The 17,767-nt window shown below is 44.6% G+C and overlaps 1 protein-coding gene across 2 annotated transcripts; it reads right to left on the bottom strand.

Annotated features, from left to right (window-relative positions):
• Positions 1 to 1,595: 1,595 nt before the first annotated feature.
• Positions 1,596 to 17,476, bottom strand: mn1b (meningioma 1b). Of its 2 annotated transcripts, XM_082555842.1 has the most exons (3): positions 16,602 to 17,476; positions 12,881 to 16,486; positions 1,596 to 2,422 (listed from the first exon to the last, which is right to left on the bottom strand). In XM_082555842.1, exons 2-3 carry the CDS (start codon positions 16,416 to 16,418, stop codon positions 2,211 to 2,213), a joined length of 3,750 nt encoding a protein of 1,249 aa, XP_082411968.1. In that variant the 5' UTR covers positions 16,419 to 16,486; positions 16,602 to 17,476; the 3' UTR covers positions 1,596 to 2,210. The 2 variants fall into 2 exon arrangements, with proteins under 2 accessions (XP_082411968.1, XP_082411967.1); XM_082555841.1 differs by lacking the exon at positions 16,602 to 17,476 and having other exon boundaries at positions 12,881 to 16,595.
• Positions 17,477 to 17,767: the final 291 nt, after the last annotated feature.

The following is a 17,767-nucleotide window of genomic DNA, read 5'->3' on the forward strand; positions in this document are numbered from 1 at the left end:
CGCTGCAGCTCTCTGTGCTTCACGCTCACAACAGGCTGTGCAATCCTACACAGCAGGCGCCAAGTACAGCAGCAAGCACAAACACACCTGAATGACACAGACAGGGTCCTGGAGGGAGCTCCACTTTGTGTGTGTGCGTATCCTAGACCGCAGTGATGAAGGTTGATCGCTGGTCCTGTTAGGTAGCATTGACGTCTCCACCTCAGAGCTGGCACACAGGGGAGTTATTGATTAGCATTAAGCATCCATGCAGATGGCCAATAAAGAGTAGGTGAGCCAAAGAGGGTCTGGGGAGTGGAAAAGGGTGTGTGTGCGTGCGTGCGTGCGCGCGCGCGCGCATGCTGAGGCTGCTGGAAGTAGTGAGACAGAAAATTGGAGAATAACTGATTTATTAATTTACATTTCTGTTTCAGTTATATGCCTTTTAACATTATTTGTATCAAGAACTAATTTTATTGTTTTTCTTTTTTTTTATTGTCATCACTGCTGATTTATTAGAGATGTATTAGAGGATGGGAGCAAAGATGTCAGGGAAGTTGAGGGAATAAAATGCAACACATGTCGTAAGCAAGTATACATGAAATGAATTGTCTCGGCTTCTAAATCCACCAGGAAGCCACATTTTCCAGCATTTCTCATGCGCCTGCTTCAGGCATTAATATGACACCGGTTCCAGCACGCTTGTCAGGTGTTATGTATCAGTCCACAACTTTCCTGTCACATCTGTCGCTTGGAATATACTCTAGATTTCCCTGATCTTCAGAATACGCACACGGTATTTCACAGTATTTATTATTCATTAAATAGACAATCTGTGTTTAGCTTGTTCTTGTATTTAGTGTGTGTGTGTGTGTGTGGGGGGGGGGGGGGGGGGGGGGGTTACTCTTAGAAAAAACAAACAAAATGAAAACACCAAGGCCACCTTTAACGTCATATTTATTGTTATTCAGTTACTCAATAAAACATATACAGATATATACAATATGCAGGAAAACAGACGACTGCACTTTACATATTATTAAAAAAAGGAAACAAAAAAATCAGTTTTTAAATTGCCGTCACAGTCCTCCATCTATTGTTTGAGAAATTCAAATTCAACAGAAGCTTTATTTAAAGATTACAAGATTGCCTAACACACAGCAAATTTTCTCTTATTATACATGTGCAATACCAATAATCTTTTTTTCAATTCCCTTATTTATCAATCCCTTGACCTCCATTTTTTTCCCCTTTTTTTAGTTTTCATTGGCTGAGTTGTATACAAGTGGTTGAGCTCACAAGATCTACAGAAGAGAAAAGCAGAAAAAAGTATAGAATAGAATAGAATGAGGGAAAGACATTCTCAGAAATGCAAATAATAGAGAGCTACAACAAACCTTATGATTTAGAGCAGCAAACGATAAAGGTTAAATTTCGCGTTGACAAAGAGGAACAACTTTGTGTTCACAAGGAAAATTGCTGAGTTACATTCAAGCGTAACCCCGCCTTCCTCTCGTTCTCCTTTTTAGTATTTGGGGTGTTTCTGAACCACTGGGCCATATTTAATTGTAATACAGGAGTGAAAGGCCAGGATTTTATTTTATTATTTGGGGGGGGGGGGGGGGGGGAGTTTTGACTGACATATGCCGAAGTTGCCATACACATTACAAAGGCAATCTTAGCTAAGTTTAAGAACAGGTAGTAATATAAGTCATAAGACTAAACACTGGTATACAATCAAAGCCAATGACAACTTCACCTCTCTCCTTATGCTTCTCGTTTTTGCGTTCTCCTCCTTTAACATTTCTTATTTTTCTTCAACCGAGAAAAGAAAAGAAAAATAAATGATTTGAGGTTTTCCAGATGTGGGCATCGTCGAGTAGAGCCCCGTGCTGTTATTGTCCAGCAGTTTTCTTAAGTGTGACTGCATGTATCAGAAAACAAAACATGGTGTTCGAGTGTCTGTGAGCATGTGTGTGTGCGTGTGTGTGCGTGTGTTTGTGTGCGTGCACGTGTGCGTGTGTGTAGCTGTATTTGTGTTCCATTTGTGAGTGTAAATGTCTTTCTCTCCCTGAACAGGCAAGAGCGGCACACAGTCGTTCCATCCACAAATTAACATAGTCGCATCCTTATCGTGGTTAAATGTCTCTGAATCTCTCTTTCTTGATATTTTCTGATCTTCTTTAATTCGTCCTGCTGGGTCATCGTCTTCTTCTCTTCTTTTCCCCCCCTCAAGTTAGTGCCGCCACAAACGTCCCAAATCGGTTTGAGATATCAGAGTGGAGAGAGCGCCACGACGAGACGGGCCCCCCTCGGCCTTTACTGTCCCCGAGCTCGTCTGTGCAGTGGACAGACAGGCACTGCAGGTGGGTTCCTCCACTGCTCCCACCTCCTACAGCCCCAGGGGCTCCAGCTCCAGGCTTACTCTGGGTGAGCTCAGATTCTGCAGACAGACAACAACAGAGAGGAAGCGGTTAATTAAGACAGCAGAAAAATGGAAAAAACAACTTCAAGCAGTTGGCATTCTCTGATTCAGACGAACCATTTAAAGTACACACTTTTAATTAAACAAGTGTCATCTTCACATCCCACTCTAAATCTGCACTGTGAAATTAATTCAACATTATTCCACCACCCATCAATAAGACCCGAATAGGAGGATACAAGCAAAAGCTCCCCTCTCCTCGCATCCGCCTCCTGTCGCCTGATATAAACACGTGAAAACACGGGCGTACGTTAAATGTAAGCGCATATATTTTGGCTGCGACCAGGCATGCAAATGTGGAACCCTCCTAATGACCTCTGGTCAGTGGGCCAGAGAGTACCGAGACACCTGTCCTTTAGCCCCGCTTGACCCAATTTACTGGTATAATGATCATGCCCCAGCATCGACCCTGTGTCACCAATGTGTGAAGCGTCATAATAAATGGTTGCAAAAAGCCTTGTGTTCTGTTCAGTGGAAAAATTAGCCAGGAGAAGATTTTTTTATTTATTTTTTTAAATGTGGCACATCACAATTCATCAAACATATCTGCCAAGATGCAGACTGTAGCAATCAGAGAGAAAAGAGGCCAGAAATAAGGAAAAGTTGGGAAGCAGGCACATAAAAAAACTAAAATAAGAGAAACACTAGCAAAGAGTTAGTGCTAGGGCTAGGTGTTATGACACAAGTGTTGCATCCTGTGTTTTGGGCTCTGCCTCCAAGCGAGCCCAGAGCAAAGAGAAAATGCGTATAAAGATGTTAAGGATCCTTCACTTAAATCAGTCCGATTAATCTCCCATCTCCTCCCCACACAAAACATACTCTGTGCGGATGGTTGAAACGGATCGGTGTGCTGCACGAAGACGAAGACCTTTGAGGTGCAGGGACAACTAAATGTCTGAGTGTAGAGACAGGTGGAAAACAGCGCTGACAAGCTGAGTTACATGCGTCAGAGAAAGGAGAGGCTGTGATAGACGACAGTCTGGGCACAGAGGCTGCAGATCACAACGCACCAGTCAGGCTAGCGCTCACCTAGGAGAAAAGAGAAGCATCGCGCCAGCCCCTTTCTCATCCCTTACCCTGTGTTCTCTTTTTGCTCATCCTCCTTTGCTTCTTAACCATGTTTTATTTTCGCTTTGCTTACCATTTCCATCTCCCTTCCTCTCTGCCCTCATAAAAGGCTTAGGCAGCAGCGATTTTATGCAGGCAGAGAGAAGGCCGAGCTAGACTAGATAAGACCATGCAGCTAGGACAACCAAGAAAGGCAGGAAGACATGCAGGCGCTCAGGCGGGCTTGCCCCCCAGCCCGTCTGGGCTGCGACCACTGGAATGGAAAAGTGGGGGGATTTGGTGAAAGGTCAGACAGCCAAGCCTCCCCGTTGTTCTCCATTTCATCTGCATCTCTGACTGCCGGTCTCTGTGAGCTCTTCTCTCTGTCTCTCTGTCTCCATCTCCCTCCCAAGGACTACAGACGTGGTGTAAGTGGAGGCTGAGGGTGCAGGGGGTAAGGGAGAAATGAGGATTTAGAGCGGTGTTGGTGGCGGTTGTGACAAGATCTCACATTTGCCAGAGGGTCCAGTCATACACCTCAGCACGGCTGATCCCCAACCCCCTGCCAGTATCGCCCCCCCCCCTCTCCACCGTAACCACTCACACTCCCTCTTCCCAGCACTGTGCCCTCCAGCACCCGCCAGCAGCTCATGCTAGCTGGGCACAGCAGGGTCCGCACCGGCCTGAATAGGCAGCCAAGCGTTCCCGTGGCTCACTGCTGACACACAGCAAACTGACAACACACGCACCCAAAAAAAAAAAACCAAAAAAAAAAAAAAAACCCACACACACACACACCAACTGCTGCTGCCACTGCCATACTCACACAAGCCCTCAGCTGCTGCTCCACGTGCACACACATACGCCTGACTACATACGGACGTGCACGCAGAAAGACACACACACGAACCCGGCTACACATATTACTCAGCTTCGACACAAGGAAAAAGGTGGAAAATACACTAACAAAAAAATGTATGCATAGTCTAATACAACAAAATGAATATTTCCCACAAACATAAATGCATCCTTTTCATATTCTCACAGTTTATTTTACACATATACAAGCATAAGAAATGCTTTAAAAATACTACTAAACACAGGAGGAAAAAAATGGGGTGATTGCCATTTAGCATTAAAAACATATGCAAAATCCAACACACAAACACTTGACCACCACATGATCAAATATATTAGTCAGTATGAGTATTATGAGAGAGACTGTGATTTTATGGGTTGAGGGGGGTAAAAAAAAAAATCCTGACACTACATTTAAATCGCAAGCATTATCCATGCCGACGGATTTGTTCAAAAGGTGGAAACGACGGTGTGAAATTCTAAATCACACCAGACCAAATCCCAAATCACCATGACATTTTACAAGCAGGAGAATCTTTTTTTTTCTTCTACCCCCCCCCCCCCTCAATAAGATCTATCTTGTTAGGGTTGTTCACTGACGAAGGTAGAATTCATATCCACGGTAATATCTCAATAATAGCCAATTCATCTGAAGAGAACAAGTGCTTAGCTTCAACAAGCACGCGGGGAAAATACCTAATAAAACGGAAACGGCACAAGCAGCTGCGCCGAGCCACAAATACACCTAAATATCCTTAACCACATTACAGCCACAAAAGATTACCAAAGTGATGTGTTAAGTAGGCACTGAATTTAACGTGATGCTCTTATATCACCATATCTCTTACCCCAAGTGCAGTACATTTTTATTTGGTACCTGGTGATGATGCTCCCACACACACACACAGACATGCAGGCACAGCAGCAGCAGGGTTGTGGAGCTGTCTCACAGACACAGCCAGAAACAATTTACAGAGATGAGTAGAGCTCAAATGCCATGAAGGCAGGGAGCACAGCGCACAGCTCTGGTTGTCTGGATGACACCAATGTGTCTGGGAGCTGACGGCCTGACACGGGTTTACATGTCATGCCGCACACACTCAACACACCCGAAGCAACGCAGGAAGATAAACAATGGCTGCTCCGAGTCTGTATCCTCCACCCATTAAATAATAAGTATTACAGCGGCAATTCATTTTTTTCACTTACTCTTAAAAATAATGACGACTGACGCACGTATTGCATGTTTTTTTTAAATTAACTGATAGAAGGAAAGAAAAATAAATAAAAATCAATGCATGCCACATATTTGAATCTACAAAAAGCCTCCATCACACACATTTCCCAGGACTCGGGATCTCATGCGGCACACGCATGTGCAACCCCCTCCCCCCCCTTTTTTGTTTTGTTTTTTTTAAATCCCGAGCTCTAGACTTCCATGACGACACTTCACCTTTAACCTCACGCTCCTGAGGCCGTGACCCCATCCTCTCTGAACACAAACCAGACCAATCAGAATGCTCCACTCACTGCGAAAAGAAGAAAAAAAAAAAAAAACACCCAAAGGCCTCCGCTCCTATGACAGTGTTTGACATCAGGTCAGATTCCTTTAGCATAACAACTAACACTATGGTGTTGTGTGAGGAGTCTGTCTTTGTCAGCACAAAACACCCGTTACAATCCACAGAGAAAAAGCCACAGGAAAAGACGTGCAAGAGTAAAAGTTTTGCATCTCTTCAGGAGTCAGACATAACCAAAGATGAGCAGAACACTTTGCAATCTTCATTATATGGTTTCAGTGAAACCTCAGAACATGCCAAAAATGATCTGAAGCGGCTAAGCCAAATAATATCCCTAAAAACAAAGAAATATGTTGAGTCAAGCCTTAATAAAGATCAGTGGGGCTAACAAAGGTACTGTCCCAGGTATCCATGCACCGGGGGGGGGGCGCCTGCAAACTCCCCCTCATCTCCACCCAACTGCCGAAGTGTGACCTTTCCCTCAGAGCAGAGAGGATATCTGCGGGGAGCAGGGGCACATTTCTCAGGCAAGGGCACAGAGGTTATTTTGGTTTGAATTTCCTCTCTGTTCTCTGGCCTGAAACATAAAGTGGGGGGGAAAAAAGGAGAGAGAGAAAAACTTGCCCAGGCAGGCTCTGCCCCCAGCATTTGTTACCTTCTCACCAACAACACACCCATTGCCATCTCCTCAAACTCATACCCACACAAACGCACGCACACACGCACACCTCTGCCTCTGGCCACAAGAAGCGCTTAGTAAACCAGACACAAATCAGAACACGGGAAGTGATTTAATGCCTCTTTCATAACTCACAACCATGTCCGGGACCTGTCCAACATGTCATCCAAGTCAGTGACATATTGATCTACTTCACTGTCTCTATTTTGTTTCACAGCACAGTACTGCGTGCTTCGGTCTTTTCGGAAGGGTTCGCGCACACATGAAAACAAAGGCTACTCGAAGATGTTTCTCATGCCTTTGGTTTTTGTTTCGAGCTAAAACAATAATGTGCCTAATTTCATTTTTCACCACAACCTGCCACACACACAAAAACAAAACAAAGAAAACCCAAATCAACATGTACAGTGTAAGGAGTAAAATATAGAATATTATACTGTTTATTTAGTATTTTTCTAATTGGTGTTAAGTAGGGACAGTTTTATGGACAGACATATTTGAAGAGCTATAGATACACAGCTACACTGGGGGGAAAAAAAAAAAAAAACTCCTACACACAGACTAGAATGAACAATGGTTGTGGTGCATGAAAGTGATGGAAAAATTGAATTATTTTCTCTTCCATAAATGCAAATGGTAGCTATTACCTCCTCACTCACCTCGTGAGCGAAACCACAGATGTTCTTTTAAGGGGAAAAAAATAAAACACACACACACACACACACAAAACTTCTCTCTATCTCTCTTAGTTTCTCTTGCCCGCCATCGGTTTCTACTTCTGTCTCCCAAGAGAAACAGCTCCAGTGTCATAACTCATTTGTCAGTTCCACAATACAAATTAAACACTGCCTGACGACTACCTGTATGGCACATAACATAACCGCTCCTGGCAGCATGACAACATCTACACCTCTGGAAAAAAGAAAGTAAAAACACACACACACACTTTTTAAAAAGCTGCACTTGACTAACAGTGAATACATGAACCCAGGACATCTTTCGGGACCTTTGTATCAAACTGATTTTTGGGGTTTGGTTTTTTTGAAATGCGTCTGTCTTCTTTGGACCCCTGTGTCGCTAAACAAGACACGTGGACATTTTTGGAGGCTTGCCACTTGCACCCACATTCAAATGCTTGGAACTCCTCCCTCTGTGCATCGCCTAGGTATAATCAGCTTTCCATTCCTTGCTGCTTCCAAGGAGAATATTTACCACATGCTGAGACAAGTTTCATTTTATTCTAACACCTTTCCCCAGGGAAAACAAAACACCGGATGCAGGTTCTATTTTGAAGAGTTGAAACTCCAGCAACGCAAAAAAAAGTCTTGACACTTTGGTTCGTCTTTTTCTCTCACTCTCTCATCATCAGTCACCAGCACGTGTCTTTAATAGGCTTCCTTTGACTGTCTTGCAAAGATCCCAAGGAACATGAAAACCACGCACATGTCACACGCAAACAGAAACTGTCTTAAATCTAGATGCTTTAAATATAAAGACGGATGCATTTCGATACTGTATACTTTACACTCAGAGTAAAGCCGTGGGCATGACACTGAGTCGAAATAAATCAAACTTTATGTCCACAGCAGGCAAATGCATATGCAAGTTGCAGTGCCAGTGCACACACACACACACACACACACACACACACACGCTAAAGGAGTAAAAGAAAATTTGACATTAAAATATTTTAATGCATATTGTTTGTTTGTTTTTTTATGTCCACACTACAGACACTTTTTCAAGTGTTGCCCTTTTCTTGCATTAATACATCTGTGCTGCTAAAAACTAACCGTCCTTTGCAGCTTGGATGAACCTGTCAATAACCAAGTCAGCTTGAAGTAGTCACTGGAAGATGAATTATGACTTTCGGAAAACAATATTAACAATGCTAATTGCTATGATTATCATAATGATGAAGTGCAGAAGTGTGCGGTGGATGTGTGTTGTTGGGAGAAAAAAAAAAGTCGATATAAAACACCTTGTAATGACAGGTAAAGAACACAGACTGCCCCAAGCTGTTTTTTCCCCTCCCCCCTCCACATTTCAAGCACGTGCCAATCACTTTCTTCTATTTTAGAAAAAGGAAGCACAAATTACTGGCGTGATTTGAGGAGCTGTTGTCGTACCGAAATGTCAAAGCCAGGTAGTCTCGCAGGATTGTTCTCCATGCTATCAATACAGCCTCCTTTTTTGTGCTTTAAGTACTTTCTCGTAGGTGTGATAAAGACGAAAGCGTCTTCTTTTCAAAGCTGTCAAAGTCAGAGTGACAGATTTGATCATTATTAAAGCTGTTTAAGGACTGATTACTGAGCGTGAAGAGTGAAAACTATTCTAGGAGGTCAACTGTGAAGTGTGAAAAAAAAAAACTGTGTACGGGGCAAAAAAAAAAAAAAAAACAGTGAAAAGTAAAAATAAAAATAACTGAATCACTTCCTACGCCTGCTGCTCGCCTGTTATCTTGACTATGCACGACTTTCCAAATGAGCGGTCAGCTTCTGGCAAAGATATACAGAAGAGAAGGGAAGAGGAAGAGCGTAAAAAAAAATGCTTTTAGAAAAAGGAGAAATAACATTAACTGACATAGGAAAGTTGATCGTGTACACCTAAAAACTTCTTCCTCCTTGCTAAACCTCCTTGAGAGTTCGGGTAAGCCGAGCAGCACACCAGACTCTGCAACTGGTATTGCTGTGCCTGGGCGAAAGACTTGCGCTGCACAACGTCACTTAGATAGGAGGCCAAGTATGGGGTCCAGTGGGGGACATTACTGCCACACGCATCACTTTAACAGGCACAAAGAGACCACAGAGATGCGAGCCGGGATGCACAGATATCAGCACTCAGAATAAAGTTCCTATAAGCACAGTTTAGCTTTTATCTGCATACTCAAGCATCCAGTAAGTTACACACTGCTTGTAAATATCAGCACTGGGGCTTATTTAAAGCATAGCAAGATATATAGCTCCTGAAATCCTCCTGAAAGACAAATACACACGACAACAGCAATTATTCTACACTTCCCTACTTTACATTTGAGTGAAATGGTGATCAAGATTGAAAAGCTTCAACTTCAAAGGAACTAAAGTGATCCTTGACCCCCAACGCTGGTCATTCTCACCTCATCAGATACAGATATCCAAAGTACACACAGCCTGCTGATTGCCCTGGTCCACTTCTCAAGGTAAATTTCTTGACACAACTGAGTAAAAACACTTTGAGCACAAAGCCTCAAGTTTCTCTAGAAATAAGCCATTTTTCATATAGAGATACATTCTCTGAAAAGATGAGCGCCAGACAACTGAACTAAATTTCAAAGCATTTTTTTCACCTTTAAAACAAGGCTTTTATCTATTACTGTTCATCATTACTGAAGTTATTGATCTGACACAAGAATAAAAAGAATCTATGCATAATTCTAAACAAATACTAAGACATGTGCTGTGTGTACATGCTGTGGTGAGGAAAGAAGTGTGGTTTTTTGGAAGGGGTCAGAGAACTATTTGACCTGCAAGGAAAAAAAATGTAACATGGCTGCACTTCTTTTTAGCCAGCATGTACGACTCACATGACAGTTATAGTTCCACAGCATAGAAATATCTTAACAAGTCATGTCATCTTTGAACATTCGTTAAAATGTCCAGATACGTGAGGAAGAATCATTTTTACTGGAATTACACAAATTAAGTTCTTTGTAATTAAAATGGTCATTTTTCTATGACCCAGTTAAATTTCGTTAAGCCTAATGGACTAAAGAATCGCCTTGATTTATTTTACATTAGTGTCACTGGCATTATCTTGCCAGTGGCAGATTTTTGTTTACAAGGCTGAGGACTTATAACTCGACTCAGTGGTGGAGATGGATATTTTTTGCAGTGTGAAAAGCCTGTGGGATGTTATGGAACTACACTGTGGGCTATGATTTATCTTAAATTATTATGTTATTTTGCTCCCTTCTGTGTAGCCTAAGCATCAGATTCAATCTTAAAATCCCCCTCCCCCCTCTCAAATACACCTCCACCCTTTTTTCATCTTTGCTGTCTGAAGCACTCAAATGAGAAACTGTCAGGAGCCGTGATTTGTGCTAACTAGCTATCGATCGCTCCAGAGCTGCATGCCTTGTGTCCATGCAGGGAGGGCTGAAAGAGGAAAGGAGAGAAGAGGAGGAGAGGAGAGGAGAGAGGAAGGAGAGGAGGACTATTCTGCCTTAAATTACTGATTTTTGCCTATTGAAATTTTTTTTAAATGTGCCATCAGCCCCAGAGGAATTAAAATAGTAAATGCAGCAGGATGAGTGTGGCTGACTGCTCATCATTGTTAGATTTGCTCAGTAATTATAATCAAAATGAGTTACCATTTATACATCTCTGACAACAGAAGCCTCTTTAGTTATGAGGAAGCACAGGGATAGGTGAGCAGAAATGCACCAGTTTGGCTGATTGTGGATCACATTAATATGCAGCACACCGCTTGTTACAGTTACTTTATGACCGGGTGAACACAAAAAAACCTAAATGGTGAGTCAGAGTGCTTTTTAGATGTAATGCCACCACTGCTACAGCGAGACGTCCTGTGCTCAGTCTCATAAACAAGTGTGCCTGGACTCCAGAGTCCGCGCGATGCGCGTCCCCGCCCCTCTCTCTGCGCTCGCGCCGATCAGAACAAAGAGGCGTTCGAGACGCGCGAAGCCACTCGCGCAATTATATAACCTATCCATATTATTATTATATATCAAAAGACGCAGGGGCCTTTCAGCGCAAACCCGCCACTGTTCAACCATTTAAAAGCTTGTCCGTCTGCTAACACCGACAGACGCCTCCGTACAACGCTGTGGTTTGAAATGAGCGACTAAAGAACCCACGCGAAAAGGAAAAGGGAAATAAAATGAGAATGAAGAGACAAGTAAAAAGAAGCAATAAATATAACACCAATAATTAAAGTAGCATATTATAATACAAAAGCTTGTCTTAATGATGCAGTTACGCTCCAAAAACGATGTCATTATGACTAAAGCACGTAATGACAAATCATATTGAAGCATCATAAATTTAGGTTTTTAAAATAAATGTAATTTATTAATATTATTAATTTCATTATTATTATTATCATTATCATGGCTCTAACAGCTAAATAGTATATTGGTTTGTCTGCATTTTATTTATTTAGAGCCACTAAAAATACAAAAAAATAATAATAATAAAATATTAATAATAATAATAATAATAATAATAATAATAATAAAGAAGATAAATCGCATTGTATCCATAAACCACGTCTGCAGACTGCAGTTTAAAAAACGAATTCTGTGCCTTAGAGTCAGTTTCTTTTTCCAATTTCATTCAAAAACAAAACAACCAAAATAATGTGCTGTAAATAGTAAAAATATTTATACTTTGACTGTGTGAGACAATTATTTTACATTATTCGAAAGGGACAGGGAGCAAGACGAAACAAACATTTAACAATTAAAAAAAGCATTTAACTCTTTCATCTTTTTCGCCATTTCCATTTCCCACGTAAAACAAAACTGAAAATGAATGGCATTAATATCACCATGCTGTCTAATCTCATGTCCAACAAATGTTAAAAAAAATCCTCTTTCAGCAGCTCAGTATTATCTCATGGTAATAACAAAAACAAACACGTAACAAGGCGAGGGGGAAACCCCGCTGCGAAAACGCATATCCTCAGAAAGCTATTAATCTTACAATGTAGTTGTTCACCCTGAAAACCGAGATAAAGAGCCACAGGAAATGTTTACTTTTCTTGAGCTGTTCTTTTGAAGTGCCTCTGGACTGAAGAACCCTATAAAATACTTTGCATGAATGCAAGTTTATTTTGCTTATTGTTATTTCGGTTTATATATAGATATATACTCGCGTGTGTGTGTGTGTGTTGTTTTTGTTTTTTACATTTCGTACTACAGACCCAATTCAAAAAAGAAAATATTTTTTCTTTGTCTTTCTCTCTTTTCAAGACTATGAATGGCTCTACTATTAAATGTAGTATCCTCCTATAAAAGTTAGACCTCTAAAACCCAAAGGCCCCAGTAAACGGAGACGCTGCTTTCTGCCTGCGCAATGTGGACAAAATGTTTTCTCTTGTAAGTGTCACCTGATTATTTTACATATTGATACTGGTGCTGTTATCACTGCATTTCAGATTTTGAAAATAAATAAATGACATTTAAGAAAGAAAATCTGTTCATTTGCATGAGCATGAGCTGCTGATGTAATGTGAGTGGCGTATGAGAGAGACTGTGACGAGGGTGAGAGAGATTAATTAAAACTTAAAGAAAGAGACTGTTTCATTTACCTTCTTTACTGCTGTTCTGGCTCTTATTTTTTTCCCAGGGTCCCGTGGCCTTGTCATCCTCTGACCCGTCCATCATAACCTTGTCACTGGGCACGTACCAGGTGGCGTGCTGCTCTGCCATGAGGGTGTCAAGGTCAATAGTGCCCATTGAGCCCTTCCCAGCATCCGGGCTGCAGCTCGCCAGCTCATTGTCTCCGTTCTGTGAGGGACAGTCGCCATTCTTTTTGCCTGTCTTCATGGCCAAGGGCTGGTCTTCAGAGATACTGAATTGCTGCCGCTGTAGCTGGATTTGGGCCTGCAGAATCTCCAGAGGATGGATTTCTTCCTGGCCAGAGGTGCTGGATGGGGTGCGTACCTGTTCCACCCCAGGAGTGCCCGGGTGGCTGACCCCACTGGCCCCTGTGCCCACACCAGCATTCAGTCCATAGGTGTCTGGCGTCGAGGTAGTATGATTGTTAATGCCCATGCCAAGGGGCTTTTGTCCATTTATCAACCCGTGGTCACTCCTCTGCATTTTGGGTGAGCCGTTGATTATAGGGCTGCGATTAGGTTTGCTGGCTGAGGCCCCTCCTGCATCTGAGCTGGAGGACACCTCATCCTCATTGCCATAGTGGGTGCTGACATCTTCAGAAAAGTCCACTCTTGGTGAGCTGCTGTCAGACTTGGCAACACTTTGAATGCCACTGTCTAAAGAAGACATAAGGTCAGCCTGGTCCCCCAACATTAGGTCACCTCCTTTCCCCCAAGAGGGCGATTGGAGTTGTTTCTCATGGGGCGTGCCCCCACCCCTCTCCCCAACACCAGCCGAGGGGGTCTGCTGGCCTGGACTTACAACAGGGTTACTATTATCAGAGGAAAAAAAAATTCCAGGGCTCACATGTCCACTGTCTCTTTTTCTCCTCCCTCTCCCTCTCCCACTCCCTGTTGTTGCCTTCCCCTCACTGCACGGGGTAGCGTCCATGTTGTAATTTGGGGAGAGGGCACTGGCTTCCCCCTGCACCGTCTGGCTTTGACTTGCAGGCTTAGAGTTGCTATTCCCAGTGCCAGGCATCTGGCTGTTCTGGGAAGTGCTGCTCTGAAAATATTCAGGACCAGCACTGCCAGTCCCATTAGATGTGCTGCTATTAATGTCCTGCTCAGTCTGACTCAGTTTTCGCTTGCCCTCGTTTTGGTTCTTCTTGTTGAATGTTACGTTAAGATTGGGGGCCCCTAGGCTAGCGATCATGTTCTGGCAGGCTGTGGAAAGGGCCGCTAGGCAGCTCTGGCCGAAAACACTGTCTTTAGAGCTGGTTTTGCTGAAGTTCCCGAGGGACAGATTTCCAAGCTTACTAACAGACGACCGCTGGCCCGAGGGGAACTCAGACTGAGGAGGGTAGTTGCCAGGTGAGGTGCTCACCCCCTGGGGAGCACTGTGAGCCGGCCCCTGACGGTTAGCCCCCCCATAGGGAAAAGCTGGCTGTGCACCCATTGAAGGTGCAGGGAAGTCAGCTGGCCGTCTCTCTGCTGGTGCATTTGGATGTCCTGCTCCTGCTCCCGGAGACTGCATTTGTGTGAGGTTGCCCATGTTGCCACTGAACTGTGAGTGCATGCCTGGGGAATGAAGGTTCTGCACATGTCCATCTCCTGGTATTCTCATGGGCTCCTGCATGCCGATGCCCGGCCTAAACATTATCCCAGCGCCGTTCTGTTGGAGCCCCATGTCATGAGGCCCTGACTCATTACCCGCTCCACCCATACGCCGTGACATCATTTCTCCTGGTGGGTGGGACCCCTGAAACCAGGAGTTCTCCTGAGTTACATGAGGATTTTGCCCATCAATGTTGGGCATCCTGCCACTATTCTCCCTGTCAAAGCCAGGATGAGGCATGCTCCCGACTGGGCCTCCGTGAACCATTGGGCCTGGAGGTACATCGCCATGGTGACCCAAATGCTGTAGACTCGGCTGCCTCATTCTTTGCTGTTGGTTGCGAGAGGCCATCTGCTTTATCATCATAGCTGCATTCTGGCGCTGCTGCAGAGACTGCTGCTCGGGCCCTGGATGCTGCAGCGGACCTGGTCCAAAACCTTCATTCACGGGTGGGGTGAACTCTCCAGGAAGGCCAGGGTAGGCAGATGGAGAGAGGTGGTTGTCCATACCGCCACACCAGCCCTCGCCGCCATGTGCATTAGGAAAGTCAAATCTAGGCCTTTTCGCCATGTTCATATAAGGAGAGTCAAAGTGTTGGAGCCTCTGATTTGCAGGCTGTTGGGAGGGAGGAGGAGCTGGCTGTTGCATATTAAACATGGGGTCCCCATAGGGGTGCAGGCCCCTGTTTTCCAGTCTGTGAATGGGATATTCAAACTGGTTGTGTTGGCCAGGCATCATGACCCCTCCATCCAGAATGTTAGGGTTAGTAGTGCCGGGCTCAGCCTGAGGGGGTCGAGGGAGGCCAGGGGGGCATGAGTTCTGTCTGGCTATCAAGCCAGCCTGTTGTTGTTGCTGGATGAGAGGATGTCTTGGATTGACCCCAGGCTCCATTCCCACGGGCACTTTCCGGCCATTTCCAAAACGTTCAAAAAACACTCCGTGCTGAGGCTGCTGGGGCTGGGGTGGTGGCTGGTGTCCCTTAGAGATGCCCGGCATACCTGGTGTCCGTGGCATGCCAGCGTTCCCTGGGAAATTCCCACCGGGAACTGGTCTTCCTGGCCCAAAATGTGGTAACTGAGATTCTGATTCTGAAGGAGAGAATACAGGTACATCAAAATGTCCAGATGGAGGTTCACTTGGAAAGTTATATTCTAATCCCTCTACGGCTCCTTGGTTTGGCAGCCGCCGAGGTTCCAAACCATGAGACTCAGATGAAGAGGATGAGGAAGAAGGAAGACCATGAAAGGATGCTGCTCTATTAGGTGACTGGTCCAGGGGGAGACAGGGAGCAGGGACAGCGTGGTTCCCACTTGGAGGGCCATGATGCTGAAAGTCAGGCATGTTACCAGGCCGCTGCTGCGGTTGCTGTTGCTGCTGCTGGGGAAAGCCATCACCCGTCTGTCCCTCAGCAAGAGGATCAAATCCTTCTCCAAAGCCCTGCTGTGGTCCCATGCCGTTATTGTTGTTGTAGCCCATCAGCCTGCCGCCATGCAGGCATGATGACCCTGGCTCTGGCCCTCCAAAATTCCCACCGAAATGGGGGTGATGTTGGTGGGGGTGGGGTTGATGGCCGTGAGGATGTCCTTGATGAGGTTGCTGGTTGTTAAAAAATCCATGCATTGGTCCTTGCCCCTGCTGCTGCTGAAGTCCACTGCCTGCATGCATGTCTGAGTGTCCCCGCGGGTGAAAGCTACCGTACTGCTCACCATTCATGTTCATATTGAGCCCGAGCATTTGCGGCTCGCTCAGAGGGCCCATGCCGGGTTCCACGGCTCCCGGCGGGCCTCCAGCATGAAAACCGGGGCCTTTATAATGGGAGCCCATGTTCAGTCTCTGTTGGTTTATGTTTCTCTCTGACTGGCCAGGGTTTCTGCTATTAATTTGAGAACCAAACTGCTCCAGCCCAAACATACTCCCCTGCAATCAATCCCACATGACGGCCAGTTTGCCAGACATCGGCACACTGTCTATTTTTCCGTCTGTCCCCAAAAGGAAAAAAAAAAGTAAAAGAAAAAAAGATACAGAAGAACTATTCAGATATTTTTTGAATCTACTGATTATGACAATTTATCTCATTTAAATGTCAAAACTCACCAAATAGGTTCTCATTGCTGTGAATATTTATCCAACTTCTCCAAGGACGCAGAGAAGGGACAGACTGTGTCCAAATACGCACGTAAACTGTGTCCCTGTTCCCGTGTGAATGCGTGCAGCACACTAGTCTTTTTGATTAAACAAACGAATAGAAAATCCGTCTAGTAAACTTGCTACACGAGCGACCTATGACATTCCGAAGTTTTCTGCGCGCATTTCTTCGGGGCGAACATGGCACAAATACAGCTCGCTTACAAACTAAAGGGTGAGCGCAGAGGACTCGAAGCAATCAAACGGGCAATAACTGCTTCTCTCAGCTAATTCATTATTCCAATCTGATGTCAAATGTCCCAGAATGACTTTCTGAATAAGGTCCCATGCTGGAAATAAAGGTGGGGGAGAAAAAAAAGTCCAGGCTTTGAGTGAAGAAAATCTTTCTTTAAATAAATACTGCCCACCGACGTCCTTCAAAACATCAAAAACGGCCAAGCAGGCATGTAGCCAAAAGTCCAGTGTGATGGAAAGTCCACAAACACGACTCTCCAGCCCAGCCGCGGGTGAACCGGGGCGTCTGTTTATGCGACCTAAAGCCGGAGGAGCAGCACGGCGCGCGCTACCCGCACTCCACAACTACGGAGTGGCTTGACAGCATCCTTCACCCACTGTCGGTCATGCGCTTTGCAGCGAGGCGCAGGTCCCAAAGTCCTTTCCGTGCGTCTCGATCCTGATGCGTGCGTCCCCTCCGTTTACCGAGTTTTGTCTGGTGTGGTCTGAGTGCACTTGGGAGCGATTCACAGATACACTCGCTGTCCGCTCTACCGCTTGGCGCTGTGTGAGATCAACGAGTCCAGAGGAACCAGCAACAAGTTTTGCATTTCTACAGCCACTGCCATCCACGAGATTTCAGCCAATCACAGAGAACACGGAAAGCTTGAGGGCGGGACAAACGCTGTTAAGGTGGTCCGCAGAGTAAAAGCGATTGTAAACTCGTGCGTGTGCGTAATTTCGACTTTAAAAGTAATGTTTTGCCCCAAAAGAAAGCACAAGTGGGGATTTGCACTAGATGGGATATTGCGGCTGAAAACACAACATTAATAAAAAATAACAGAGACTTTCTGCCACACTGGCGTATACCATAAAATTATATTCTGATAAGGAATGGGAAA

The sequence above is a fragment of the Aulonocara stuartgranti genome (genome assembly GCF_965226115.1).
Source record: "Aulonocara stuartgranti genome assembly, chromosome: 12".
Taxonomy (NCBI): domain Eukaryota; kingdom Metazoa; phylum Chordata; class Actinopteri; order Cichliformes; family Cichlidae; genus Aulonocara; species Aulonocara stuartgranti.

Coding starts and splice junctions, on each gene's coding strand:
- mn1b (XM_082555842.1), bottom strand. CDS start 16,418: ATGTTTGGGCTGGAGCAGTTTGGTTCTCAAATTAATAGCAGAAACCCT. Junction 2,423..12,880: donor CCAGAACAGCAGTAAAGAAG/GTAAATGAAACA, acceptor GTCTGTCTGCAG/AATCTGAGCTCACCCAGAGT.